General features: G+C 32.2%; 2 protein-coding genes across 7 annotated transcripts in view; both read left to right on the top strand.

The window, feature by feature from the left end:
- aff4 (AF4/FMR2 family, member 4) overlaps nucleotides 1-6,673 on the top strand; it is a 60,554-nt gene extending 53,881 nt beyond the window's left edge. For all 6 annotated transcript variants that reach the window (XM_073824188.1, XM_073824186.1, XM_073824187.1 and 3 more), the window contains 3 exons: nucleotides 44-87; nucleotides 1,825-2,042; nucleotides 3,840-6,673. In XM_073824188.1, the coding sequence (XP_073680289.1) occupies nucleotides 44-87; nucleotides 1,825-2,042; nucleotides 3,840-3,967 (390 nt within the window). In that variant the 3' untranslated portion in view covers nucleotides 3,968-6,673. The remainder of the gene's footprint in view (nucleotides 1-43; nucleotides 88-1,824; nucleotides 2,043-3,839) is intronic.
- A 6,179-nt stretch (nucleotides 6,674-12,852) lies between these two features.
- The window catches only part of shroom1 (shroom family member 1), a 43,802-nt gene continuing 29,022 nt past the window's right edge, over nucleotides 12,853-27,632 (top strand). Inside the window, exon 1 of the mRNA XM_073824368.1 lies at nucleotides 12,853-12,966. The gene's annotated coding sequence lies outside the window, so the exon portion shown is untranslated. The remainder of the gene's footprint in view (nucleotides 12,967-27,632) is intronic.

Below are 27,632 nucleotides of genomic sequence, written 5' to 3'. Positions count from 1 at the left end.
TTGAAATCATAGCATCCACAAGTTTTGTTTATTTATTTTCCAGAATTCGTTGAGTAATACCCAAGCGCCGTCTCCTGGAGTAGCAAAGTAAGTTACATTGGTTATCATTGTGTTATTGTAGATGGTTTAAATATTATAGAAACAAGACTATCGCAGCCACATGTCAGTGTCCAACAACATATTAGCAACCGCATGTTAAGATTAGAAAAAGTGTTTCTAGAAACAAAAATGCACCAATTGGTAATACCACTCCACTTTTATATAAGTAAGCAATGACAAACAATAAATATCTTGCACATTAACAAAGTTGATATTAATATTTTTTTAACACTTTCCTTTCATTCTACAAAAGCTGTTCTATGTTCTGTTCTTGAAATATAAGCACATTATTTATTATCTGTAACACAGCTGCCTGCTTTAAGCATTCAAAACAATAAGCATATTTCATCCGAGCACAATTTAACGCCTTAAAAGGTCTAAAATCAGAACAGAAAGTCTTAAATTCATAAAGTCGTGGTATTGTGCATTGCAAAATGCACATTTAATCCCATGCATCGCAAAGAAATATAAAATATCTTCCTCTGTATTTGTTTTACAGTATAATATGTAAACATCAAGATACAATTACTTGAGATGCACATGTAAATTACTGAAAAATATTGTTTGAATTTTTTTTTTTCCGGCACTGTTTTGAACTTTTCTTAATGCCCTTCTCTGCAAGACGCTGCGCTATAATTAAAAAAAACTTTTTCGTTTCTCTTTGCAACCTCCAGTTGTTGTTGAATTTTTCTTTCTGCCCAAATATCAATATTAGAGCAAATGTTTCATCCACAGACCAAAGTGTCTCAGCCATTTGTATTTATATTTATATTTATTGTATTTCTAAGAACGGTTCGGCACGATAGTGGAAAAGCGGCTATAAACTCACTCCATTTTAATCAATTTCTCAAAACTCAGACTTCGTATCATTTTCATTTTGCTTCACTGCAAAAAATGCTTTTCTTACTTAGATTTTTTGTCTTGTTTCAAGCCAAAATATCTAAAAATTCTTAAATCAAGAAGGATTTTCTAGACAAGGAAAAACAAGTCAAAATTAAGTGGGTTTTTGCTTGAAACAAGCAAAATAATCTGCCAATGGGGTAAGAAAAATAATCTTGTTTTCTGTTTGAAATAATATTTTTTTTCTTACCCCATTGGCAGATTATTTTGCTTGTTCTAAGCAAAAACTCACTTCATTTTGACTTGTTTTTACTGAAAACAAGAAAATAATTTTTACTTGTCTAGAAAATCCTTCTTGATTTAACAATTTTTAGATATTTTGGCTGGAAACAAGTCAAAATTCTAAGTAAGAAAAGCATTTTTTGCGGTGTTCTCAATTTATTCTGGAGACATTTGCATTGAAAACAAGCCAAATATACTGATGAAGAGCAGCACTTTTTTCAGTGTTATGAGAAGATGCAGTAAATTCCATATTCTAGTGTTCAGGAGCAGAACTATTCACGCCTTAAGATATTTATTTAGTCAAATTAAAAAGTTAACAGAATAGTTGAGTTTTCAAAACTTAAAGTATTGTTAATACAACTCCTTGTGCTTACACATTTATATTAAGAAAACATATTGAAGTATTGTGTTCTCCAATTTATTCTCAAAATCTTATTTTTCATTCATGAAACCTCCAGAAACCCATATGCATAAACTTAGTTTTTATGATAGTTAGTCTCTTAAACATTACACTTCGACTGACGACAGGAGAAATAGCCCTTCATGCATAGATCTTTCATTGCGTCCTGACTCATCCCCATCTCTGTCTTCTGCTTTCTGCAGTAAAACGGCGGGCATGCCGTCTCCGGTTTCTCCTAAGCTTTCTCCCGGCAGTGCGGGCAGCTACTCCTCCAGCAGCTCCACCCAGAGCGCCAGCTCCTCCGTCACTATTCCTCAGCGCATCCACCAGATGGCAGCCAGCTACGTCCAGGTCACCTCCAACTTCCTTTACGCCATCGAGGTGTGGGACCAGGCCGAACAGCTCGCCAAAGAGCAGAGAGGTATTTTATTTGTTTTTACTTCTGCCTTTTACTTAAGTGGTTTTGTAACTCCACACACAACTTTTTTTGTTTTTTCTTCAGTCAAACTGTTTTCCAAGCAAGCATTTATTATCAGTGTTGTATTTATTTGTTAGCAACCTGTGATGATACTTTTTCAGGATTCTTAGATGATTAAGAAGTTAATAAAGAAACAGATTTGATTCCAAATAGAAATATTTTGTAACAATATATACTAGCATTCAAACAGTTTTTTTTTTTTTTTTATACTTTTATTCAGCAAGGGTGTGTTAATTAATAAAAAGTGATAGCATAGATTTACATTGTTAGAAAATATTTATAGTTTGAATAAATGCTGTTCTTTTTAACTTGTTGTTTATCAAAGAAAAAGAATCACAGGTTACAAATATGTTTCCAACATTAATAATAAATCGGCATACTAGAATGATTTCTGAAGGAATACATGACACTGAAGACTGCAGTAATGATGCTGAAAATTCAGCTTTTCATCACAGAAATATATGATACATTGTTAGAAAAGATTTATAGTTTGAATAAAAGCTTGTTATTCATCAAAGAATCCTGAAAAAAGTATCACAGGTTGCAAACAAATATTAAGCAGCACAACTGTTTCCAAACACTGCTAATAAATCAGCATATTAGAATGATTTCTGAAGGATCATGTGATGCTGAAGACTGGAGTAATGATGCTGAAAATTCAGCTTTGATCACAGAAATAAATTATATTTTAAAGTATATTACAACAGAAACTGTTATTTTAAGTTGTGATAATATTTTACAATATTACTGTTGTGTTCAGTATTTTTAATCAAATAAATGCAGACATGATGAGCATAACAAACTTCACGTACACTGCCACTCAAAAGTTTGGGATCAGTAAGATTTATAATGGTTTTTAAAGATGTTTCTAATGCTCATCAAGGATGCATTTATTTGTTAAAAAAATGCAGAAAAAATGTAAAATAAAACAAAAATTGTAAAATATTTTTTCAATTTAAAATTACTGTTTTCTATGTGAATATATTTTTATGTAATTAATTAGATACATTTTCAGCATCATTACTCCAGTCTTCAATATGCTGATTTATTATCGATGTTAATATTTTTTTTGGAACCTGTGATACTTTCCAAAAAAAAAGCTTAAAAAGCACAGCATTTATTTAAAATATAAAGGATTTCTAACAACATACACTACTGTTTAAAAGTTCATCAATGTTGAAAACAGAACCTTTCAGGATTCTTCGATCAATAAAAGGTTAAAAAGAACAGTCAAAATACACACTACAGTTCAAAAGTAAATATTTTGAAAGAAATGAATACTTTTATTCACCAAGGATGTGTTAAATTAATTGATTGCATAGATTTTACATTATTAGAAAAGATTTATATTTTGAATAAATGCTGTTTTTTTTTTACTTATTCATCAAAGAATCCTGAAAAAAGAATCACAGTGTCCAAAAAAAACAAATTCTGATAAATCAGAATATTAGAACGATCATTAGGATCATGTGACACTTAAGACTGGAGTAGCAGCTTATGAAAATTCAGCTTTGCATCACAGGAATAAATTAAATGTTAAAGTATATTAAAATAAAACCCCTTATTTTATATAGTAATAACATTTAGCAATTTTTCTGTATTTTTGATTAAATAACTGCAGCCTTGATGAGCATAAGAGATGACTTTTTAGATCCCAAACTTTCGAGCAGCAGTGTATATATAATACACTCATCAGTCAGACTTATCGTTTTTGACCGCATCTTCCGTTCTTTCCCGCAGAGTTCTTCACCGAACTAGACAAGGCTATGACTCCGCTCGTCTTCAACACCAGCAGCATGACTGACCTGGTGCGGTTCGCGCGGCAGGGCCTGCACTGGCTACGACTGGACGCCAAGCTCATACAATAGAGCGGCCCTATCCACGCTCTATCCGTAGCCCCCTCTATGCCTACGCAAAACACTCACACACTCGATCTGCCTCAGACATCTCTGTGACACTGTGTTCATTTCTACACCAGCTTGCCAAAAATGGAAAAACACTCAGCTGGCCCCGCCCCCTCAACCAAGGACCCTACGAATATTCACGAGAGGGGCGGCGGCCAAACCGCACGTCTGTCAGAGCGTCATTAACACTGCGTCGTCCTGCTCATATCATCGGCTTGTTTAGGTTTTAAAAGAAAAAAAGAGAGCCTGGTTTCTTTCTTTGACTGACTGTCTTTTATCATTTCTGCTGGCTGTAAGCAAACAAGAATAATAATTGGATGTTTATAGCTGTTTATTTCAACCAAAGTACCTCCCTTTAACCAAAGGTGCTTTAAAAATTTCTCCTTTTATCATTTTATTGTGCCTTGTATTTGACATGCAGGAAACGAAGAGACACAATATCTGGGAATACACGTCTAGAGAGGTTGGACTTGTACGCCGGCACGGGGTGTGGATTGCCAAAGGCTTGTAAAACGAGAAGCAGAAAGAACAACGTGAATCAGTTTCTTGTATACCAGACCAAAAGACTGTTGGGCAGCATATCAAGGCATTATTACTAATCTGTCGGGGGTTTTATTCCTTGTTTTTTGGCCTGGCTCATCCGCGGACGCCATCGTTTTAGCCCGTCATGTTTGTATACGTCACTACGGCCAAGATTTTTATATCCGAAATGTAGCGCTCGCGTAGGCGTCACTTTCTCACTATTGATTTTCTGGTATTAAACGCAGGAGTATTTTATTATCGCGGCTCAGCCTAATATAGATTTTATTTAGATAAACGTCGAAATCGTTCCAAGTTGCGTTTTCACTCTTGGGCATGGAAACAGGGTTGCAATACGAGATGAGAGACGTATTTCTATTGTATATGAAAATATCATATTTAAATATTTAATGTGAGTCTTGAGGTTGCCTTTTATAGTGTCATAGTCACCTGTGTGTTGCAGTTCTTTTCAAAGAAAGCAGTCATGTGAGGATCTATTTATGTCTTCTGTTGAGAATAGCAGTTTATGTATGTACATATTACATGGTCCACTAGCGCAGACCGGCCCACAATCCATACTCGCGGCTTTTCTCATTTGGATTTTGTGTCTCGTTTCCAGCCAAAAAAAAAAATATTTTCTTGTCTTCATAAAGCAAGTTAAAATTAAGTGGATTTTTGTTTGAAACGAGCTTAAATAATCTCCCAGTGGGGTTAGAAAAATAATCTTTTCAAACAGAAAACGAAATTATTTTTCGTACCCCACTGGCAGATTATTTAAGCTTGTTTCAAACAAAAATCCACTTAATTTTGACTTGCTTTATGAAGACAAGAAAATATTTTTTACATTTTTGATTTAAGAATTTTGAGAGATTTTGGCTGGAAACGAGACCAAATCTAAGTAAGAAAAGCATTTTTTCCAGTGGATCGAAACTTGGAAGGTAAAGTCACTCCACCGGAAATGAAATGCTGGAATCTTGCCGTCTCTTGCACTAGAATCTCTTTCCTCTAATTGGCTTCCAACTGTTTTTTCTGTCTATGCAGATGTTTCTTAATCGCAAGCTGGTTTTGTGCTGTAGCTAACAAGGACTCCTGCCAATTGAAATTTTCATCAGTTTTAAAACGCTTCTAAGAGGTTAAACTTTGGCTGGTGACTACATTTTGACATTTTGTTTCAGAATTATAGGGGTGAGGTCTGTTAATTGTGCTTTTATGTAAATGAATTCATGCACTAATGTGATTTATGTACCAGTTTCATGATCATAAAGCAACTGCATATGAATACGGGACGTTAAAAATGATTTCCCCATGGCCTTTTTGCTCCTCCAGACATGTTGTTGTGCCGTGTCATTTTTTTCTTTTTACTGTTTTTATCTTTTCTGCTAGTTCATGATAGTGCTTTTAGACCGTTAGATTGACTGATTTAAATTCATCTTTAATTTCCTTTGATTATAACTTTACCCAGGGTGAGATGATGCTTTTTTTCTTTCCTTCTTTCATCCAGAAAATAACACTCGCATGTTTCTATTTAAATACTAAGCTGTACAGATGTACATAAAAATTCTCTTTTAGGGTAAATTTTTACAACGATTTAACATTTGTATTAATTGTAAATAGAATGTGAATATATTAAATGCACATTTTCGTTACTGAAGTTTTTTTGTTTTTCAACAGAACACTGTATGTTAGTAATGTCAGTAGAGTTATGTTCAGATTCCCTGTGCTATATGAACATGGCTGTCTGTCATTCAAATGGTGATGTTGGTCAATGCTGTTGAAATGGGCTAAATCTGCCATTAGTGACACAGGACTGCTGTCTAAACGTCTAAAGAATGAGCGAAACGTCATCGTTTTGAGCGGTTCTAGGTGTCTGTGTGTAGTTTTTATAGTGATCTCAAAACAATCATTGGCAAGCAGTATAAAATCAGTTTAGTTTTAAAAGTATTGACAAGAAGAAATCTACATATATATATTCGTATATGGATGCAATATGATCTATGATTTTAAAGGTACTCTTATGAGCCTCGATTATCCAAACTTGTAATTTAAACACTTTTTTTTTTTTGGTGAAGTGAGTATTACTAATGGATTGAGTCTGTTCCAAATCATCTTTGTATTTTGCTGTATTGAGAATAAAATATATATGATTGAAAAGTTTTGACTCTGATTTGTGCTTAATTGAATGATTCTGCCATGTGACAAATGGAAATTTGGAAGTAGGCTACAAGTATTTCATGCAGTCTTGAAATCATAGCTTTAAAATAATGAACGAACTACACTCTTAAAAATAAAGGTGCTTTGTAAGGTTCTTCAAGCGATGCCACAAAGAACCATTTCTTTCTTACCTTTTTATAATCTGAAGAACCTTCTTTCGCCACAAAGAACCTTTTGTGAAACAGAAAGGTTCTCGAGTTGTTTAAGGTTCTTTATGGAACCATTTAGACAAAACAAGGTTCTTCTATGGCATCGTGAAGCACTTATTTTTAAGAGTGTAGTTGTCGATTCTTCCAGTGTTGGGGAAGTTACTTTTAAAAGTAATGCGTTACTCCATGAAAAATAAATTCTGTCACTTGGTTACTTTTTATGGAAAGGATTACGTTACTTTTTGTCACCTGGGCTAGGCTTGCTTCTTTATTTTTTATAACGAAAATTAATAAGCCTCAGGCTGAAGGAAGTGCCTCTTCCCTCCCAATGGGAGTACCACTCACTCCCAATTTCTGTAAACAGGAGACGTGTCAGTGAATAAATAGGAAAACAAAGTAATTTGCATTATTTATTCAGAGAAGTAACTCAAATATTTAGTTGCCAGTTTAAAAGTAATGCGTTAATTTACTGGTTACTTTGGAAAAGTAATCTGATTACATAACTGGCATTACTTGAAATGCATTGCCCTCAACACTGAATTCTACCTTAAAGGGGTCATCGGATGCCCATTTTTCACAAGTTCATATGATTTTTTAGGGTCTTAATGAAAAGTCTATAATATACTTTGGTTAAAAATTCTCAATTAAAAATAACACCCTTTTATCTTGTCAAAATCAGCTCTGCAAAAAATCAACTCATTTTATTGCATGGTCCTTTAAATGCAAATGAGCTCTGCTCGCCCCGCCCCTCTCTGCCTGGGATGATGAGCTGTAATGTTTAATGCATTTAGCGGCGAAACTTGTTAACAAGCAAATTATTAAGAAAGGCTATTTGCAAAGATGCATAAAAAACCCTTATACTCACTTCTGCTGTGGGGGAAGCTGCATCACGAATGATTCACACAAACATAGATGCATATGTAGATCGGGATCGGTGCTTTCCTATTAAAAACGAAAGTAAAGCGGCTCAGATGTCGGGAGTAAATGATTACTGCTATGTTCATTACTACATCCAGCATCAGAACACCTAAATCGCTCAATCTGAGACATTCTTGTCAGAAAGCTAGAGCTGTTGTGCTGACAGTGCTTCACCCAGCAGGAAGTCAGCTATTCAAGGTTTTGTGAAAAACTCTGGAATTTATGATACTCCTCTGAGGACATTCCACCATTAGCCACCAAATGCAAAATTGGCAAAATTGCTATCGGGATGGCTTGGGCCCGTCATCACTGCTTGCAGCTATATTTATTATTACTAGGACCCGAGCCCAAAGGGCCGATTTCCTAAGGATTCTTAATATTGCTTCTCAATAATAATAGCGCTTTGAAGGGGGTCCCCTGGTAAAAAGCTGCATTTCATGGGCTGAATATCATGTTATTGGGGTCTCTTTAACCCGTGGCAACAGTGATTAACTGTAGGTTAGTGAGAGCATGAAGGTACCACAAATAAAGTCATAAAATGTACATTCATATACAATCATTCATATCCAGTCATAAGTGTCAATTTTTTGAAACTGAGACTACGCATCGCCTAAAAGCTGAATAAATAAGCATTCCATTGATGCATGGTTTGTGAGGATAGGACAACATTTGGCCGAGATACAACTATTTGAAAATCTGGAATCTGAGAACATTGAGAAAATCGCCTTTAAAGTTGTTCAAATGAAATTCTTAGCAATGCATATTGTTAATTAAAAATTAAGTTTTCATATATTTATGGTAGGAAATTTACATGGAACTTCATCTTTACTTAATATCCTAATGATTTTTGGCATAAATATAAAATAGATCATTTTGACTGATACAATGTATAATGGCTATTGCTACAAATATACCCGTGCAACTTAAGAGTGGTTTTGTTTTTGTAGTCCAGGGTCTTATATGGACTTCTGGGAGAGCTAGAGCTCTTCTAGTATAATTATGATCACAATCCGCTTGGTATTTGGATCTAGCATAGCTGGGTCATGCATAGCATTACTGAAAGCACTTAAATCAGATTGCAAAGAAAGTTTCTGTTCACATAGAGCCCATTGAACTACGTTAACACCTTCTAATAAGTAAGGCTTATATTGCCCCCCCCCCCCCCACCTGATGCAAATATATATGGGCCATTCTACAGAATTGGTGCAAACTGCTGTCCCACATCCAAAAAAACAGTATTTAAGTATACTTAAGTATTTAAGTATTCAAATTTTAGATGTTTACTAAGATCCTTCTATTATCCGTTGAAACCCACAATAATATTTCAAATATTAGTAAACTTAATATAGTTAAAGTCATCATTTATTGGGTACTTGCAAGTGGGAGGTGGCTGTTCTGAACCCGAACCCCTACATTTCAACTTGTGAAAATGATATTAAAATTATTTTTGTATTTTTTTCCCATTGTTTTGTTTTTAAAAGAATCTTTTTGATGTGTATGTATTCATGTGTCCCTCTCTCTCAAAGTTACATGGTGTTAGTAGATAGGTCCCATCATTTTGAGGTAAATGTGCAGAAATCATTTTTCTGCAATTAAGTACCCTTTTTTGGTGAGTTATTCTATAACATTTAGTTTTTATATGTGTACAACTGTTCAGAACTGTGTTAGCATGTGCTGATTAGTATCTTTAATCTAGGTTCAAAAGTATCTAAAATTATCACTACTGAAACAGTCACAACGCAAAATGTTGTATTTGAGGAAAATACACAAAATTTTAAGAGTGTTATGCAATTTTTTAGTCTTTTAGTATGTTTTAGTACAGATTCAAAAAGTCAAAAAGTAAAATCTGATCAACATTCACAGCCTGATGACAGTACAATACAGCACACCTATGTTTTACTTAACTGGGAATAGTTATAGCTGTAATTGTATGTATTCTGAAGTTTTTCTTACCTGGATGTGAAGTTTGAAGAGCCCAGGTCACAAAAGCACTTGGGTATCTAAAGACCAGCAAAATGCATGTTAGAATAAGGTTAAAAATCAGTGGTAAATGTTATCTTATTTAGGTAGGTTAGACATAGTTTTAAAGTTTAAAATGTGGATCAAATCTCTAAAATCAGACTACTAAGCATACATCTCTACAGTCAAATCTGCATCTTTTTTAGTAATGCAAAAGTATATTAACATGACCTCTGATTCCAGAATCCCGTCACAAAGCTTACTTTCTCTTATCTGCCAGCACAAGTAGTACTAATGTTAACGTGTTTTGTCTAGAACTTTTACCTTACCGTTTAATGTAAAATATTAGTTTAAGTTAACGCTAAATAACGATCATAAATGACCTTAAAACACATAGTAGACATGACTACAGCACTTATTTAATTTCAAATTTACAACACGGTCTCAACTGCCGATGGTTGCCTACAAGACCACACTAAGGTATAATTGTATAATTTTGACCAATACAATGTATTTTTGGCTATTGATACAAATATACCCGAGCTACTTAAGACTGATTTTGTGCTCCAGGGTCACATTTGTTGAACGTTGGTAACAGAAGAGTTGCTGGTAGCCAAAAAAAAAAACACTATGGAAGTAAAAAAAAAACACTATGGAAGTCAATGGCTGTCAACTGCAACATTCTAAATATCTTCTCTTGTGTTCAGCAGAAGAAAGAAACTCATACAAGTTTGGAATCAATTGAAGAGCCAGAATTTTCATTTTGGGGCGATCTATCTCTAACTCTAGACTTTCATAATCATGCATATATCCTCATGAGATCCAGCTATGGAGTTTTATATTTTAATGAATTTCTATGAGAACTCACATGTCACAGTTTTAAGCCTGGATGTCCTGCAGAGCACATTATGGCTTTTTAGAGATACCAAATGTTTGGATGTTTGACCATGCCCTCTCCTTGATCTTTAAAAATGGCTAAAATTAATTTGGTGAAAAAATGTACATCCTTATGGAAACATGATAATATTTTGTACTTGTCATTTAAATCTGAATAATTTTCCAAACGTTTATCATAAAGCAACATCTCAGGAAAATGTTATGGGTTTTCAAATCCAAATATGACTTCCTGTTATTAAACAGGACATCATTTACATGTCCACTGCAGAGGACACCAAATCATTTTTATTATGCATTTTGGGAGACATAACAACTGAAACGGAAATGATTGAATTCTGAAATATTAGACAAAAATATTATGAAAATCTGGCCAATTATTTCTTCCATTATGACCAACACCCTGTCCCAACAGCAACACATTAATATGCAAATTAGATACAGTGTATAGATACACTGTGTTTAATGGGAAACCAGTTTATGGACATTTTTACACACATACTGCATGAAACAAAATGGACTCAATGACTTGACTCGAATAATTGACATAAATTGACTTAATTGACATAATCAAAGACTTGCTTATAAATCATAAATATTTGACTCAATTGATCCATTACAATCACTGAATCGTTAACAAATCAATCAGTGGACTTAAAATAAATTATTTATTCAATTAGGCCTATATTTATTCACCAACAATGATTAATTCCTCAATGAAACACCACTAATTATTACAGATTTTATAATTACACCTACTACAGACTATTATTGACTTTAAGTTTACTGTAGTAATTAATACAGATATTAATACTTGCAAACTCGACTTGAACTCTTGACTGGAGGCTTGAATGCAAAGACTCCAGACTGACTTGTGACTTGCAAAACAATGACTTTGCCTCTGCAAAATGGTATATCTAAGCATTTTTGTTATGTGTTTTATAACATAGTTGAGAATCATCCTTAAACAAAGTTTGGTATAAAAAAATCCTGAAACCTAAAAATTGATTGGTGATTTAAAAAAAACTATTGTTTTGACTTTTTGATGTCTATTCATGCTATTTTATTTTTATTTTTTCCCTCTCTTTAGAGAAGACATAGAATAAAATATTAATAAAATATCATTTTTCAAAAATGCTAATTTACCATTTTTTCTAATGATTTTTGAGTCCAAGTGTTCTCTACAGAGGACATAGAATTAAATATTAATAAAATATTGTTTTTATAAAATGCTAAGAAAATATTAATAAAATATCACTTTAAAAAATGCAAATTTTCCATTTTTTTCTAATGATCTAATGATTTTTTACCCAAGCAGTCCTAGTGTTCTCTACAGAAGACATAAAATAAAATATTAATACAATATCATTTTTCAAAAATGCTAATTTCCCATTTTTACTAGCGATCTAATGATTTTTTTCTGATGAGTCCTAGTGTTCTCTACAGAGGACATAGAATAAAATATTAATAAAATATCATTTTTCAAAAATGCTAAGAAAATATTAATAAAATATTATTTTGAAAAATGCTAATTTTCCATTTTTTTCTAATGATCTAATGATTTTTTACCCAAGCAGTCCTAGTGTTCGAGGACATAAAATAAAATATTAATAAAATATAATTTTTCAAAAATGCAAATGTTCCATTTTTTCTAATGATTTTTTTTCTGATGAGTCCTAGTGTGCTTTACAGAGGACATAGAATAAAATATTAATAAAATAAAATTTAAAAAATGCCAATTTTCCATTTTTTCTAATGATCTAATGTTTTTTTTCTTCTGATGAGTCCTAGTGTTCTCTACAGAGGATGTAGAATAAAATATGAATAAAATATAATTTTTAAAAAATGCAAATTTACCATTTTTTCTAATGATTTTTTTTCTGATGAGTCCTAGTGTTCTCTACAGTGGACATAGAATTTAAAAAAATAAATAAAATATAATTTTTCAAAAATGCTAATTTTCAATTTTTTCTAATGCTCTAAAAAATACTAAATTCACATTTTTTTCTGGGTCTCGGGAGGATATTACACGTTAACAGTTATCCAGCATTAACATTTGCATACACAAATATGAGGCCCATTGATGGACAGCTCAATAACTTTCTCCTGTACTCGCCCCGCCCCCTTTGTGGCTCCGCCCCCTCTCGTTGATTAGCTCTTGAGACAGAGGTGGCAGTAGCTTCACTTTGCCTCAAGACCCAAGGAGTTACACACTGTAACACTCAGTTTGTGGCGTTATTCCGACAGCTGGTGTTATGAAACGCAGTCGAGCCGTGGAGTGAGGTCGGAATACATCCTGACACAAACATACAGGTAAGCAGTTTATTAAAATCGCTAGTATCGTGTTAAATAGTAACCTTTTCGATAGTTTCGGTCAAGCGCTCACAACAGCAACAGCCAACAGGTGAATAAAATGATCTCTATATAGAGAGCAAATATGTGGAATGCTTTTACTCGAAAATGAACTGTATTATTGTTAGATGTACTTTTAATAGGAGCTAAGTGTTTCAGTATTACACAAGAGTTGTTTTGTACCGAAGTGTATTATTTTCGAGGACTTTGTCCCATCAGGAAAAGAGGAGAGAACATCTACTTTTCCCGTATTCTTTGTTGAAAAGACTAATTCAAACCAGTTAAGAGCAGGTTTAACTATTTTTTATAGCAGGTGTATGGAGCTCAGAGGATTGCAGTGTAGTTCTGTTCATAACAGCTATGTTGCATCACTATTTTGTTTGTATAGAGTAGCTCACAGTCCACTTTACTTGAATTATTCAGTGTGCCTAAAACCTATGTGGAAGATGAATTTGGAGGGGTGACGATGTGACAGCTTTGCTGTGCATTGTTCAGAGGAAACCAGACACTGGCTTTTGTCCAGTTGTTGAAACTCTATCAGTCTTGCGTTAAAATAACTGCCTCCTGTTTTCTGTAGCAGGCTTTTCTGCATTTAGGAATTGCATGGCATGGCAAGCAAGATGCAAACAAAGACAAATGCAACTGCACCTACTTCAAAAACCTCCACAAGATAAAAAACACAATGCAGTCTCGTCTTCACAATGTGAGCAAGTTGTACTGTTCTTTAGATGCATCCCATGTCTGCATTGTCTTTATAAACACCTGTATGTTTTACAGGTGCATTTAGGCTGTGAAATATTACTTGTTTAACTCAAGGAATGTCTATTGACGAGGTTAGGGTTACAATAATCATTTGCACGCTATGCAACATTCAGCAATGTCCTTTTGCACAGAGACAATTCATTTATTGTTTGGGTGTTACTTTAACGTTCAGTGCAAACTGGTTTATCCAGGCTCACTGTCACTGTCACAAACTTGTTGATCTATTTAATGCATCTTGAACTGCAGCTTTTAACATTAAACATAGCTTTTTAAGTGTTATTAAATTGAGTTTTGAAAGCCTAAATTAAATGTTTTTTAAAATGCTGACACACTCGCATGGAATCTGCCGTATGGGTCAGTTACACGCATTAAAAATGCCATTATGGGCAGGCCTAAGGGTAAACGGATCCGGTGCGAAGTCATCTGAGCTTTTGTTGTCATAAATATTGTCAAACAGTTAGTAGTACGGCCAGATGTACTTGTTCAGACTGCCTAGACACGTCAACTCTTGAGTTAAACAGAAAGTTCATTTGAAAATGAAACTTCATTTCTCATTTTATATTAGTGCAGGGCACAAAAGAAGAAATGTTAGAGAATTTGTCAGCCGCTCTTTTCCATATAATGAAGATGAATGAGGAACTATGACTATCACGCTCCAAAATGACAAAATATATGTGACCCTGGACCACAAAACCAGTCTTAAGTAGCAATAGCCAAAAATGCATTGTATGGGTCAAAATTACAGATTTTTCTTTTATGCCAAAAAACTTAAGGATGTTATGTGACGATCATGTTCCATGAACATATTTTGTAGATTTCCTACTGTAAATATATCAAAACTAAATTTTTGGTTAATAATATGCATTGCTAAGAACTTCATTTAGACAACTTTAAAGGCAATTTTCTCAATATTTAATTTTTTTTTGCACCCTCAGATTTTTAGATTTCAAATAGTTGTATCTTTCCTCCTAACAAACTATACATCAATTGAAAGCTTTCAGATGATGCATACATCTCAATTTCCAAAAATTGATCCTTATGATTAGTTTTGTGGTCCAGGATCACATATAAGTATTTAAAATGTAATCTACATTAAAAGGGAAAGTTATCAGTAAATTATGTTTTTCCCTTTGTGTTCCATTAAACAAAGAAAGTCATGCAGGTTTAGAACAATGATGTGCTTTATGAGTAAATGATGTCAAAAATTGTTTTTGGGTAAACCAATGGATGTTTCTGGTAAAGTCTTCTTATCACTGAATGAACTCTAGGGTCATTTTGGTTTACTGTCCTAACCTTGTGAAGATTGTGGCAGAATTAGCCATATTCTCTTTAGGAATTGCTAAGAAAACAGGAAAGAAAAACACTGATTAGTCATCTCAGCTCAAGCACACCTGTTAGTCTTAACATCAAGGAACGAGAGTTTTTTTGGTAGGCGTTGTAAGTGGTGCATTGCTATATGCTTGTTAAGGTGTACATTGCTGTATGATTATATGGGTGTTCTGGGCGGTTACTTGGTGTTTAGATTGTTTAGTCTTAATTACATATATCTTGAGTGTCTGCTTCACTGTCACTGCATTTTTCAAAGCCTCATAGAAAAATAATTGAACTGTCACAACCACTTTCAAGTTTCAAACCAAGCCTAAAATCTGTGTAGAGCTTTTTTTTGTAGAGCCTTCATGCAAAACTCGCACTGTTTTCTTATTAAAATGACTTTATTTTGGCAAGCAGCGGTACATGTGACCAACTTAAAGGTTCGGTTCACCCAAAAATAAACGTTTTGTCATCATCTCACCCTCATGCCTTTGTTTGGATTATGTTCCATTCTGTTGACTTTTATTTTGATGTTCTGTTCTGTGTCCAGTTGTCCCAGTTTCTCCTCTCTGTTTAGTTTTGGTTTTCTGAGTTTCTGGTTATGTGCTTATTCACTTTTGTAGTTACCAATGATTATATGTGTTTTCGTTCCGAACTTGTATGAGTTTCTTCCTTCGGGCTAAACACAAAGTTATTTTGAAGAATGTTGGTAACCAAACAGTTGATGGTAGCCATTGACATACATAGTATTTTTTCCCATAAATGGCGACCAGCACAACTTGAGGATGAGAAAATGATCACAGAATTTTCTGTTTTGGGTGAGCTATCTATAAAGAGCATAAAATATGAACAATATCGGTTAATTTACTTTTGATGCAGAGTTGCAAAACGATTAATCACGATTATTTAATTATTTAAATAGTAAAATATGTATTATTTGATTATTATTTGTAATATCAGCTCGCAGTAAAATAAATAAAATTATATAATTTAAATAATAAAATGTTATTATTTATTGATTATTTTTTGTAATATCAGCTCGCTGTAAAATAAAGAAAAATATAATAATTGAAATAATAAAATGTATTATTTATTGATTATTATTTGGAATATCAGCTCATTGTAAATAAAGAATAAAACAATTTAAATGATAAAATAAGTATTTATTGATCATTATTGGTAATATCAGCTCGCTGTAAAATAAATAAATATAATTCAAGTAATAAAATGTATTATTTATTGATTATTTGTAATATCCGCTCACAGTAAAATAACTAAAATGAAATAATTCAAATAATAAAATATGTATTATTATTTGTAATATTAGCTTGCTGTAAAATAAATAAAATAAAATAATTTAAATAATAAAATATATATTTTTTATAGATTATTTGTAATAGCCGCTCGCAGTAAAATAACTAAAATAAAGTCATTTTAATAATAAAAAATTTGTATTATTTATTATTATTTGTAATATCAGCTCGCTGTAAAATAAATTAAATTAAATAATTTAAATAATGAAATATATATTGATTATTTGTAATATCCGCTTACAGTAAAATAACTAAAATGAAATAATTTAAATAATAAAATATGTATTATTTATTGATTATTAAAAAAAACAAGCTTTTTAAAACAAAAGCTCCCTCGAAATTCTATTTTAATAGTGTTCAATGAAGGAATTACCACTTATTGTGAGCAAATACATTTATAGACGGTAATATAATTACTAATTTTTATTGACAAAAGGCATGTTGAAAAGCACTAACTGAAAAAAATGCATTAACAGAACTTGCATTTTAATGCATTGCATTATCAGTGATATTCATTTAAATTAAATTAAAAAAATCAACAATTCAGAGTTTCCTTCCAAAATATTCAGTAAAACCATTTTTTTAAACTAATGCATAATAATTCAGCATTCTTTTTTCTTTCAAATACATTTGTGATTATTTTACTTCCATACACACAGTCCACTTTCACTTCAGACATTAAAATGTGAAAAAAGACTGTTTTAAGTAAAAAACAAAGACATGCTTTTGAATGAATATTGGGGAGCGTTCATTTTCAGGAAAAAGGTTGATAATGTGTTTGTCGTATGAAGTGAAAAGCTGCCAAACGTAGTCAAAGTAGTGTTTGCCTAATGCTTAACACCACTAAATATCCCAGCATTTCCCTTTCATTGTTCTAGCGCTCATGATCATGTGACCCACTTGTAATTCATTAAATGAGTGAGCTGTCTACATGAACTAGTGTAACTCATAAAGAGGAAGCAGCGTGATCCAACGGCTCAACCTCAGAGGAATTCCAGGAGAATGTGACAGATTGCTTCAATGATCAAGCATGAAAAAAAGCCCACTGTGGGACAATGAGACGTCTGGCATTATAATGCACTCAGTTGGGTATGGATAATCTACTGAAAATGCCAGTCTGTTTGTCTAGCAAAGGTTGCACCACTTTCTAATAGCAGTAAACCAAACAATGGCTTGGTATGCATAAACTTGAATTTAATTTGTAGGTGAATACAATGAATAAAAAATTCAATATTTCACAGTTTATCAACCACACAGCTAGTTATTCAAAGCTGCGTTCAGAAAATCGGTTTCTAGGAGTTTCAACCAAATTTCAAAAACTTCCCCGGCTCAAATTTTAGATTTTGCTAATATTTATTTTGAAGAAAGATAGAAATGTATAGTGATAAAAGCCAAAATATTAAATGTCATGGATGAATATTTACTGAGTAATCCACTATTTTGTTTAGGGAGGTCAAAATGGACATTTTTACTTTAGATTCAGAGTCTAGTTACAGGGGGGTAAAAATGACTTCAGAAAGATGGCAGCATCATAATGTTACTTTTACACAGAGACTGGTAGTTATATTAGTCAAATCAGTTGACTTTAGCAATATTTGTTGCATTATGTGCCAATGGTGACCATTCAAAAATGGGGAAATGGCACTTTTCAAAAAATTTTCCCCCCAAAGTTTGCATGTCTGTATCTCGGGAAGTATTAAAGATATCTTAATGTTCTTTTAGATATTGGGTCTTAAGAAACTTTTCCTTTTGGCATCTTTACTTTTAATGCCATATGAGATTCGGTTCCAGAGATAGTGGAATTTCATTATGTCTCCAGGAGTAAATCATTAAAATGTAGACATTTTCAGTGGTCAAAAACTAGATGTTGGTCAGTTTGAAAAAATACGATACTTTATTTTCTATTAAAAAGAAATGTCTGAAGAACAAATAATGATAAAACTAGAGATGTATCTCATTTCTTTCTGTCAAGACAACTGCATTGAACATACCAGTCTGAGTGCCATTAATATTATTTTTCCAAAGTTTGAGTGCCTATTACTCAATAAGTATTAAAGATATCACAATATGATTTAAGATTTTAGTTCTTGATGAACTTTTCTTTTAGAATCTTAATTTTTATGACCCTACCGCATTCAGTCCCAAAGATATGGGCATCTCAATGAGGTTCCATGTCCAGATTGTTTTCAGTAATTGAAAACCAAATGTTGGCCATTTTGTATACAGCTGATACTTATTTTCTTTAAAGAACAATGTCTGAAAAAGAATGTTAAATTTGAATTGTATCTTGTTTTCCTCTATCAGAATGTAAACTGTCATTTATTTTTTGGTGAAAGAAATTATGGAAATTAATACTTTTATAACAACAATGCATTAAATTGATCATAAAGACATTTATATCGTTACAACATTTTTTTTTTATTATTTCAGCTGCTCTTCTATTCATCAAAGAAACTTAATAATAAAAAAACAAGAATAATAATAAATGTTTTTTGAGCAGCAAATCAGAATATTAGAATGATTTCTGAAGGATCATGTGACTGGAGTAACAATGCTAAAAATTCAGCTTTGAAATCAAAGGAATAAATTACATTTGAACATATTCAAATAGAAAGCAGTTATTTTAAATAGTAAAAATATTTCAAAATTTTACTGTTTTTGCTGCGCTTTGGATCAAATAAATGCAGGCTTGGTGAGCAAAAGAGGCTCTTTTAAAAACGTTAAAAACTTCTGACTGGTAGTGTATATGTAATTTCTCCATTTCTTCATATCTCACAAATTCAGATTTTCCCGTTTTCTTCTTTTAGCATTTTTAGTTGTTAGATATTCAAAGCTGTGTTCACACTGTCGGTTTGAGGTTTGGTTTTTAGGAGTTTCCTCATCGTTGCTGTATTATGTCGCAGATGCGTTTCTTAAAACCAGTGTCATTTTAGCTCAAATTCATTTATTTTTTGGGGGGAAAGAAATTAATACTTTTAAGACATTAATATTGTTACAACAATTTTCTATTTCAGATAAATGCTCTTCTATTCATCAAATAAACTTAATAATAATAATAATAATAAAAATAAAAAAAAATAATAAATGTTATTGAGCAACAAATCAGAATAGATCATTTGATTGATTTTTGAAGGATCATGTGACTGGAGTAACAATGCTAAAAACTCAGCTTTGAAATCACAGGAATAAATTACATTTTAACATGTATTCAAATAGAAAGTGGTTATTTTAAATAGTAAAAATATTTCAAAATTTTACTGTTTTTGCTGTGCTTTCAAATATATGCAGGCTTGGTGAGCAGAAGAGACTCTTTAAAAAACATAAACTTCTGACTGGTAGTGTATATGTAATTTCTCCAACAGTTGTTTTTCATTTCTTCAAATCCAACAAATTCAGATTTTGCCATTTTCTTCTTCTAGCATTTTTAGTTGTTAGATATTCAAAGCTGCGTTCTTCTATTCATCAAAGAAACCTGAATTTTTTCCGTCATAATAATAATAATAATAATAATAATAAATGTTTTTTTGAGCAGCAAATCAGAATATTAGAATGATTTCCGAAGGATTTGAGTAGTCATGCTAAAAAATCAGCTTTGAAATCACAGGAATAATTACATTTTAACATATAGTCAAATAGAGAATGGTTATTTTAAATGGTAAACATATTTCAAAATTTTACTGTTTTTGTTCAGATTTTCCCATTTTCTCCTTTTAGCATTTTTAGTTGTTAGATATTCGAAGCTGCGTTCACACTGTCACTTCCAGGTTTGGTTTCTAGGAGTTTCCTCAACATTGCTGTATTATGTCGCAGATGCGTTTCATAAAACCAGTGTCATTTTAGCTCATAACAGAGGTATTCAGAAGGCTGATATCTGGTAGGCTTGGCATTCATCCTGTAATTACAGTGCATTTCAGGCATATTTCAAACACCAAGATGTCTGATCTACCAGAGAGAAGATCAGCAAAGCCACATGCCGCTTCCACCTCTCTGCTTTGTACATTTTTATCTTTTTTTTTATCCCTCTCTATAGTCATGCACCTCTGAATTAGTGCCAGGTTGCAAAGTTCACAAGCACTAAACTGTGGCACTGCAGCTGGCTGAAGTTTAATCTGTTTTATTCCAACTCTCGCTCTTTATTTCTTCTACTGTAATGGCTGCTCTTTGTCATCTGCTGTAATTAGCAAAAGTGCAGGGATTGAACACATTTGTCACATTCCTTCTATATTAGGATTTTAATAGCAGCTATTATCTTATGTTACTTAATTTTAACCTTGAAGGCCTTTGTGTTGAGCTTCAAGCATCCTACGCCATCAGGGGGATGAACAGAAAAGTTTCAAATGCATGCATCTTTGATAATCAGATCTTTTTGAGTTATTCAGCAGAGCAGGTTTTGAGTCATACACTTGTACTATGTGTTAATAATATTGTAATTTTTCTTAAGCACATCATGAAAAATCCAGTTTTACTATAGCAGTCAAAAGTTTTTGAACCGTAAGATTTTTAATGTTTTTGAAAAAAGTCTCTTCTGCTCACCAAGCCTGCATTTATTTGATCCAAAATACAACAAAAGCAGAATTTTGAAATATTTTTACTATTTAAAATAGCTGCTTGCTATTTGAATATATTTTAAAATGTAATTTATTTCTGTGATGCAAAGCTGAATTTTCAGAAACATTACTCCAGTCTTCAGCGTCACGTGATCCTTCAGAAATCATTCTAATATGCTGATTTGCTGTTTAAGAAATTATTATCAATATTTAAAACAGTTGAGTACATTTTATTTCAGGATTTTTTGATGAATAGAAAGATCCGAAGATCAGCATTTATCTGGAATAAAAGGCTTTTGTAAAATTATACACTATACCATTATATTAATATTAAAATGAATATTTTTATTTAGCAAGGATGCTTTAAATTGATCAAAGGTGATCATAAAGGCATTTATATTGTTACAAAAGTTTTGTTTCAGATAAATGCTGTTTTTCTGAACCTGAAAAAATTCTATAATGATAATAATGTTTTTTGAGCAGCAAATCAGAATATTAGAATGATTTCTGAAGGATCATGTGACTGGAGTAATGATGCTAAAAAATCAGCTTTAAAATCACCAGAATAAATAGGTAATGGTTATTTTAAATATTAAAAATATTTGACAATTTTTACTGCTTTTTCTGTACATTGGATCAAATAAATACAGGCTTGGTGAGCAGAAGATTCCCCTTTAAAAAACATAAAACATCTGGCTGTTCAAAACCTTGACTGTTAGTGTATTTAAAATAATATTAATAGCAGTCCTTCACATCAAACAAATTCTGATTTTCGCATTTTCTTTTTTTTAGCATTTTTAGTTCTGATGCTTCACTTCCAGTGTTGTTAAATAACAGTGTATATGACAATTATCCAGATTTTTATGTAAATGCTCTCTAGTACTCTCTAGTAGCTGAAAACAGTGTCATAACCTCACATTTATAGTAATTTAAGACTTAAAATTAGAGAGTGTAATTATAGGACAACTTAAATGAATTAGATCAAATGTTTACATACATATTTTATAAAAATTGTAGGCATATTTTTAGTTGGAATAATGTGTTAAGTAACTAGACAGTTTGTCTTAAGAGTATGTTAGCCTTGGTCCCATGATGATTTTATTTTATTTTATTTCATTTCATTACTTTTGTTTTATAATTAGTTTGATAGAATATTTTGAATTATTTAATCAACAATCACTCAAGATAGAAGCTGGGTTATTTATTTATTTTATTTATTTATTGTATTTATTTATTTATTTTTTGAGCACAAGAGAAAAATAGTCAGAGGATTTTAACCTCCATAAAAGAGCAGTTATAACTTATGTGTAATATCTAGGCCATGTCAACAAGTGGAAAAATGTTCTTTGCTGATCTGATCTGGCTGCGATAATATTTCTCAGCAATGTCAGCACATGAGTTATGGTGGTTCCTCAATGCTTTTGCAAACCAATCAGAGGACATGTACCATACCTGATCTCCTCAGCTGATCAAACTGTGTTTATTTGCAAATCAAATTTGTCAGGAACAAATGCAAATGTTAATGTATGCTATTGGCTGCCTTGAAATGTTGCCATAGCTATATGGCTTCACCTTTGCTTTATTGCATGATTGTCTGCGATCTCAAGGTCAGTGAACAGGAATCCAGACAGGAATGTTTGAACAGTCACACATTAATGTTATGTCTTCACCTAAGTAATAAAGACTTGGCAACAGTAAAGAGAAAACACACAATGCCCAAACTCAAAATGAAGTCTATTGTAGGGCCATTAAGTTTTATGCAAAAGTAATTCCTATTATAAAAAAGTGGCCTACATATTTCAAGATAGTGACATTGTAAATGATAAATGAGTTGAGCTGATTTTATGAATTGACCTATAATCGAAAGCAGAAAAATAAAAATCTGTAAAATATTTTTACTATTTAAAATAGCTGCTTGATATTTGAATATATTTTAAAATGTAATTTATTTCTGTGATCAAAGCTGAATTTTCAGCATCATTACTCCAGTCTTCAGTGTCACATTATCCTTCAGAAATCATTCTAAAATGGTGATTTGCTGTTTAAGAAATTAATTATCAATATTTAAAACAGTTGAGTACATTTTTTTTTACCTACTGACCTATGATCGAAAGCAGAAAAATACAAATCTGCAAAAGCCTGCATTTGATCCAAAGTACCGCAGTAAAATGTTGAAATATTTTTACTATTTGAAATAACTGCTTGCTATTTGAATATATTTTAAAATGTAATTTATTTCTGTGATCAAAGCTGAATTTTCAGCATCATTACTCCAGTCTTCAGTGTCACATGATCCTTCAGAAATCATTCTAATGTGCTGATTTGCTGTTTAAGAAATTGCTAATTATCAATATTTAAAACAGTTGAGTACATTACCTACTGACCTATAATCGAAAGCAGAATTTTTTTTTTTTTTGCAAAAGCCTGCATTTGATCCGAAGTACCGCAGTAAAATGTTGAAATATTTTTACTATTTGAAATAACTGCTTGCTATTTGAATATATTTTAAAATGTAATTTATTTCTGTGATCAAAGCTGAATTTTCAGCATCATTACTCCAGTCTTCAGTGTCACATGATCCTTCAGAAATCATTCTAATGTGCTGATTTGCTGTTTAAGAAATTGCTAATTATCAATATTTAAAACAGTTGAGTACATTACCTACTGACCTATAATCGAAAGCAGAAATTTTTTTTTTTTTTGCAAAAGCCTGCATTTGATCCGAAGTACCGCAGTAAAATGTTGAAATATTTTTACTATTTGAAATAGCTGCTTGCTATTTGAATATATTTTAAAATGTAATTTATTTCTGTGATCAAAGCTGAATTTTCCATATCATTACTCCAGTCTTCAGCGTCACATGATCCTTAAGAAATCATTCTAATATGCTGATTTGCTGTTTAAGAAATTATCAATATCAATAGTTAAAACAGTACATTTTTTTTAAAACTACTGACCTATAATCGAAAGCAAAAAAATAAAAATCTAGCTATAAAGTTAAACCGTTTGGTACCTGGAACCAACCCAGTCTCCATATTTTTGTATGTATTGTATTTGTATTAAGTTTGACGTGGGTCATCTCATAGTATTCACTCTTAAAAGTAAAGGTGCTTCACAATGCATTAGAAGAACCCTTATTGTCTAAATGGTTCCATAAAGGACCTTTAACATCCAAAGAACCTTTCTGTTTTACAAATGGTTCTTTGTGGCGAAAAAAGGTTCTTTAGATTTTAAAAAGGTAAGGAAGAGTTATAGAATAGTTCTTTGTGGAACCAAAAATGGTTCTTCTGTGGCATTGCTGTGAAGAACCTTGTAAAGCACCTTTATTTGTAAGAGTGTAGTTAGTTTTCTGCTGATTAGTTTGTTACTGTGCTGAGTTTGATTGACAGGTGGGTGTCACCTGATAGCACCTCTACCTGACTTGGCCTCTCAGAGAATGTAATGTGAGATTTCAGCAATTTCCACTGCCCGTGTCGGATTACTCATCTGTTTTCCAGCTTATTTTCCAACTGAGTTGCAAAAGGAGAAAAGGTGCACCTGGCAGATTTTTGTCTTTTAGCGATCTTTAAATCCTCAGGGGTTTTGAAAAACATTTGGCATTCGGGTGTTCGAATTCGAGTTTCTCTGTGAGGCTTACATGTTATGTAAGCGAGAATAAAAATGAAACTTTGTCCTTACGGGCTGTAAACAGAGCATTACTGTTTAATCAAGCGAGTGCGGTTCACCTTGCGTTATGTGACAAGTCCTAGTCAGCACACCTGCTATCAGTAACATTAGCTATTGAAATTAAATCAACAGAGAAAGTCATGTCACAAATGTAAACAACCCGAGTCGATGTGACATAATACCGTATGTGTTTGCGTTGCATGTGTAAGTTTATCTTGCACATTCCCATCCTGTGTAATCACTTTACCCCTGATAAGGACTTAATAAGAGTGCATAGGCTCTTAGGTCGTCGTTATTAGGTTACACGAGACGTGACGATGCACAAGCACGCATCTGTTCTGAAGTATGCTGAATTTATGCCAACTTTTTTAAATGGCTATCGATTTGAGGCTAGGTTTGATCAGTCACACTTTAGTTTAGAGACCAGTTCTTACTATTAACTAACTATTAACTGACTTTTTCCCTTAATAAGCTTTTAATTTGCTGCTTATTAGTAGTAAGTAAGGTAGTTGTTAGTTTAGGTATGGGGTGGATCAAGTGATCTAAAATATGATCATGCAGAATAAGGCATTAATATGTGCTTTATAAGTACTAATAACAGACAACATGCTAGAAATATGCATGCTAATAAGCAACTAGTTAATATGAAGGATCAACATGAAATGAAAACTATTTATTAGTCATATGGTGCATGCATTCAAAAGTCAGTTCCTGAAGAAGTGGTTTCAAAGATATCTATGAAAGTATAGATTTATTATGGCATTAATGTTTTTTTTAATGAACATTGAAATCTGAAATCATTAAAAAAAATAAAATAAAATGATACTCTAAATATGAAACCCTAAATTGTAAGTTAGGGCTGCATGATTATGAACAAAAAAAAAATCGTAATTGTTGATTATCCCTTTGAAATTGTAATTGTGATAATTAATTACGATTATCACAATTTACATTGATTGATGTTTTAAATAGCTTTATACTATTGTTTGAAGCAACTGCATGCCATAATTTTATATAGGAATAAAAAAACAAGCTGAAAACACTGTTCCTGAAAAACATGTATTGTTTTTCTTGTTGCCACAAATATCAATGATACATTGGTTTGGTTTCTTTAAATGAAGAAAGTAAAAATATGCAATATGCATAGGGTTATGCCGATATCAATTTTCATGTTGCGATTTAATTGATAATGCTTTTATCACTGTATACAGTATCATCACGTATAATTTATTTGCATAAACGTGGTGTCATAATACACATAATACATAATACAAGCAATAAAGGAATACACAAATGTGTCAAGTTAAAAAAAAAATCACAGATTAAAGTGCAAAAGAATTAAGACCAATAGGTATGACTTTACACTAAGATCTCTTAGTTAATTCACAAATATTAATTTTCACAATGAGCAGTAGCTATTGCTACAGAAGTTGTTAAAAAAAACATACAGCTCTTAATTCATGTTAGCTCATTAGATAACAGTTACAACTTTTGATTTGAACAATTTGTTATTAAATATTGGAAGATTATTGAATGTTTAGAAGAATTTTTCATTGGCAGTTTATGGTAACTAGTGAATTAACTAATGAAGCCCTAATGTAAAGTTTGACCGAACAATAAATCAAAACACTTTCACGTAAAAAATGTACAAAAGTTTGAAAATAAATAGCCTATGAAGTCTAAATATTTAAGTATTTGACGCTGTGATTAACACCATTGCAAATACACAAATCTGAATGGCTATTAAAATAATTTAAACACTTTTCAGAAACAGAAAGCTGTTTTGTTTACTGGGTGTTCGGGGTAATGGCTGCATTATGTTTAGTGCCATCTGCTGTCAGAGAATAAATGTGGGCTTGAATCCAGAGCATCTCTTACATGCTCCGTCATGCGCTTCTCATCCATGCTCGTTTACATTAATACAGCATACATTGTTAAAATGCATTGAAAATTCTGAATAATTCGTTATAAATGATTATTCTCTGTCTGTGAACATTAAAATCTGTATCACATTTGCAATTGTGCAGATATCTGGAAAAGACAAAACTCTTGCACGTGTGATATTGCTAAACTATATCATATGATATAAATATAAGACAAAAACCTATAGAGGGGCATTTTTTTTGCTTTCATATCTTGAATTTCAGGACATACTTGTATATAAGTACAGTTGAAGTCAAAGGTTTACATACACCTTGCAGAATCTTCAAAATGTTAATTATTTTACCAAAAATAAGAAGGATCATACAAAATGCATGTATTTTTATTTATTTAGTACTGACCTGAATAAGATATTTAATGTAAAAGACCTTTACACTTGATTCTTAATACTGTATTGTTACCTGAATGATCCATAGCTGTCTTTTATTGTTTAGTGATAGTTGTTCACAAGTCCCTTGTTTGTCCTGAACAGATAAACTGCCTGCTGTTCTTCAGAAAAAGCCTTCAGGTCCCACAAATTCTTTGGTTTTTCAACATTTTTGTGTATTTGAACGCTTTCCAATAATGACTGTATGATTTTGAGATCCATCTTTTCACACTGAGGACAACTGAGGGACTCATATGCAACTATTACAGGAGGTTCAAACGTTCACTGATGCTCCAGAAGAAAAAAACATGAGGGTGAAAACTTTTGAACAGAATGAAGATGTGTACATTTTTCTTATTTTGCCTAAGTATCTATATATATTTTTTCATTTAGTGCTGCCCCTTAGAAGCAACAGAAGATACTTGCATGTTTCCCAGAAGACAAAATAAGTTAGATTTACCCTGATCTTCAAATTCGAAATGTTTCCCCCCCCGGCTCTTAATGCATTAGTGAGTGTTTGAACCTTCTTTAATATGAGTCCTTCAGTTGTCCTTAGTGTGAAAAGCTGGATCTCAAAATCATACAATTGTTTGAAAGTGTTCAAATACACAAAAATGCAAAAAAAAAAAAATAAATAATAATAATAATTTGTTGGACCTGAAGGCTAGGCAGTTTAACTGTTCAGGACAAACACAGGACTCATGAACAACTATCACTAAA

This window comes from Garra rufa, chromosome 19 (assembly GCF_049309525.1).
Source record: "Garra rufa chromosome 19, GarRuf1.0, whole genome shotgun sequence".
NCBI classification, from domain to species: domain Eukaryota; kingdom Metazoa; phylum Chordata; class Actinopteri; order Cypriniformes; family Cyprinidae; genus Garra; species Garra rufa.
The sequence above is the reverse complement of the archived record's forward strand: the minus strand, read 5'-3'. Positions and strand labels throughout refer to the sequence as shown.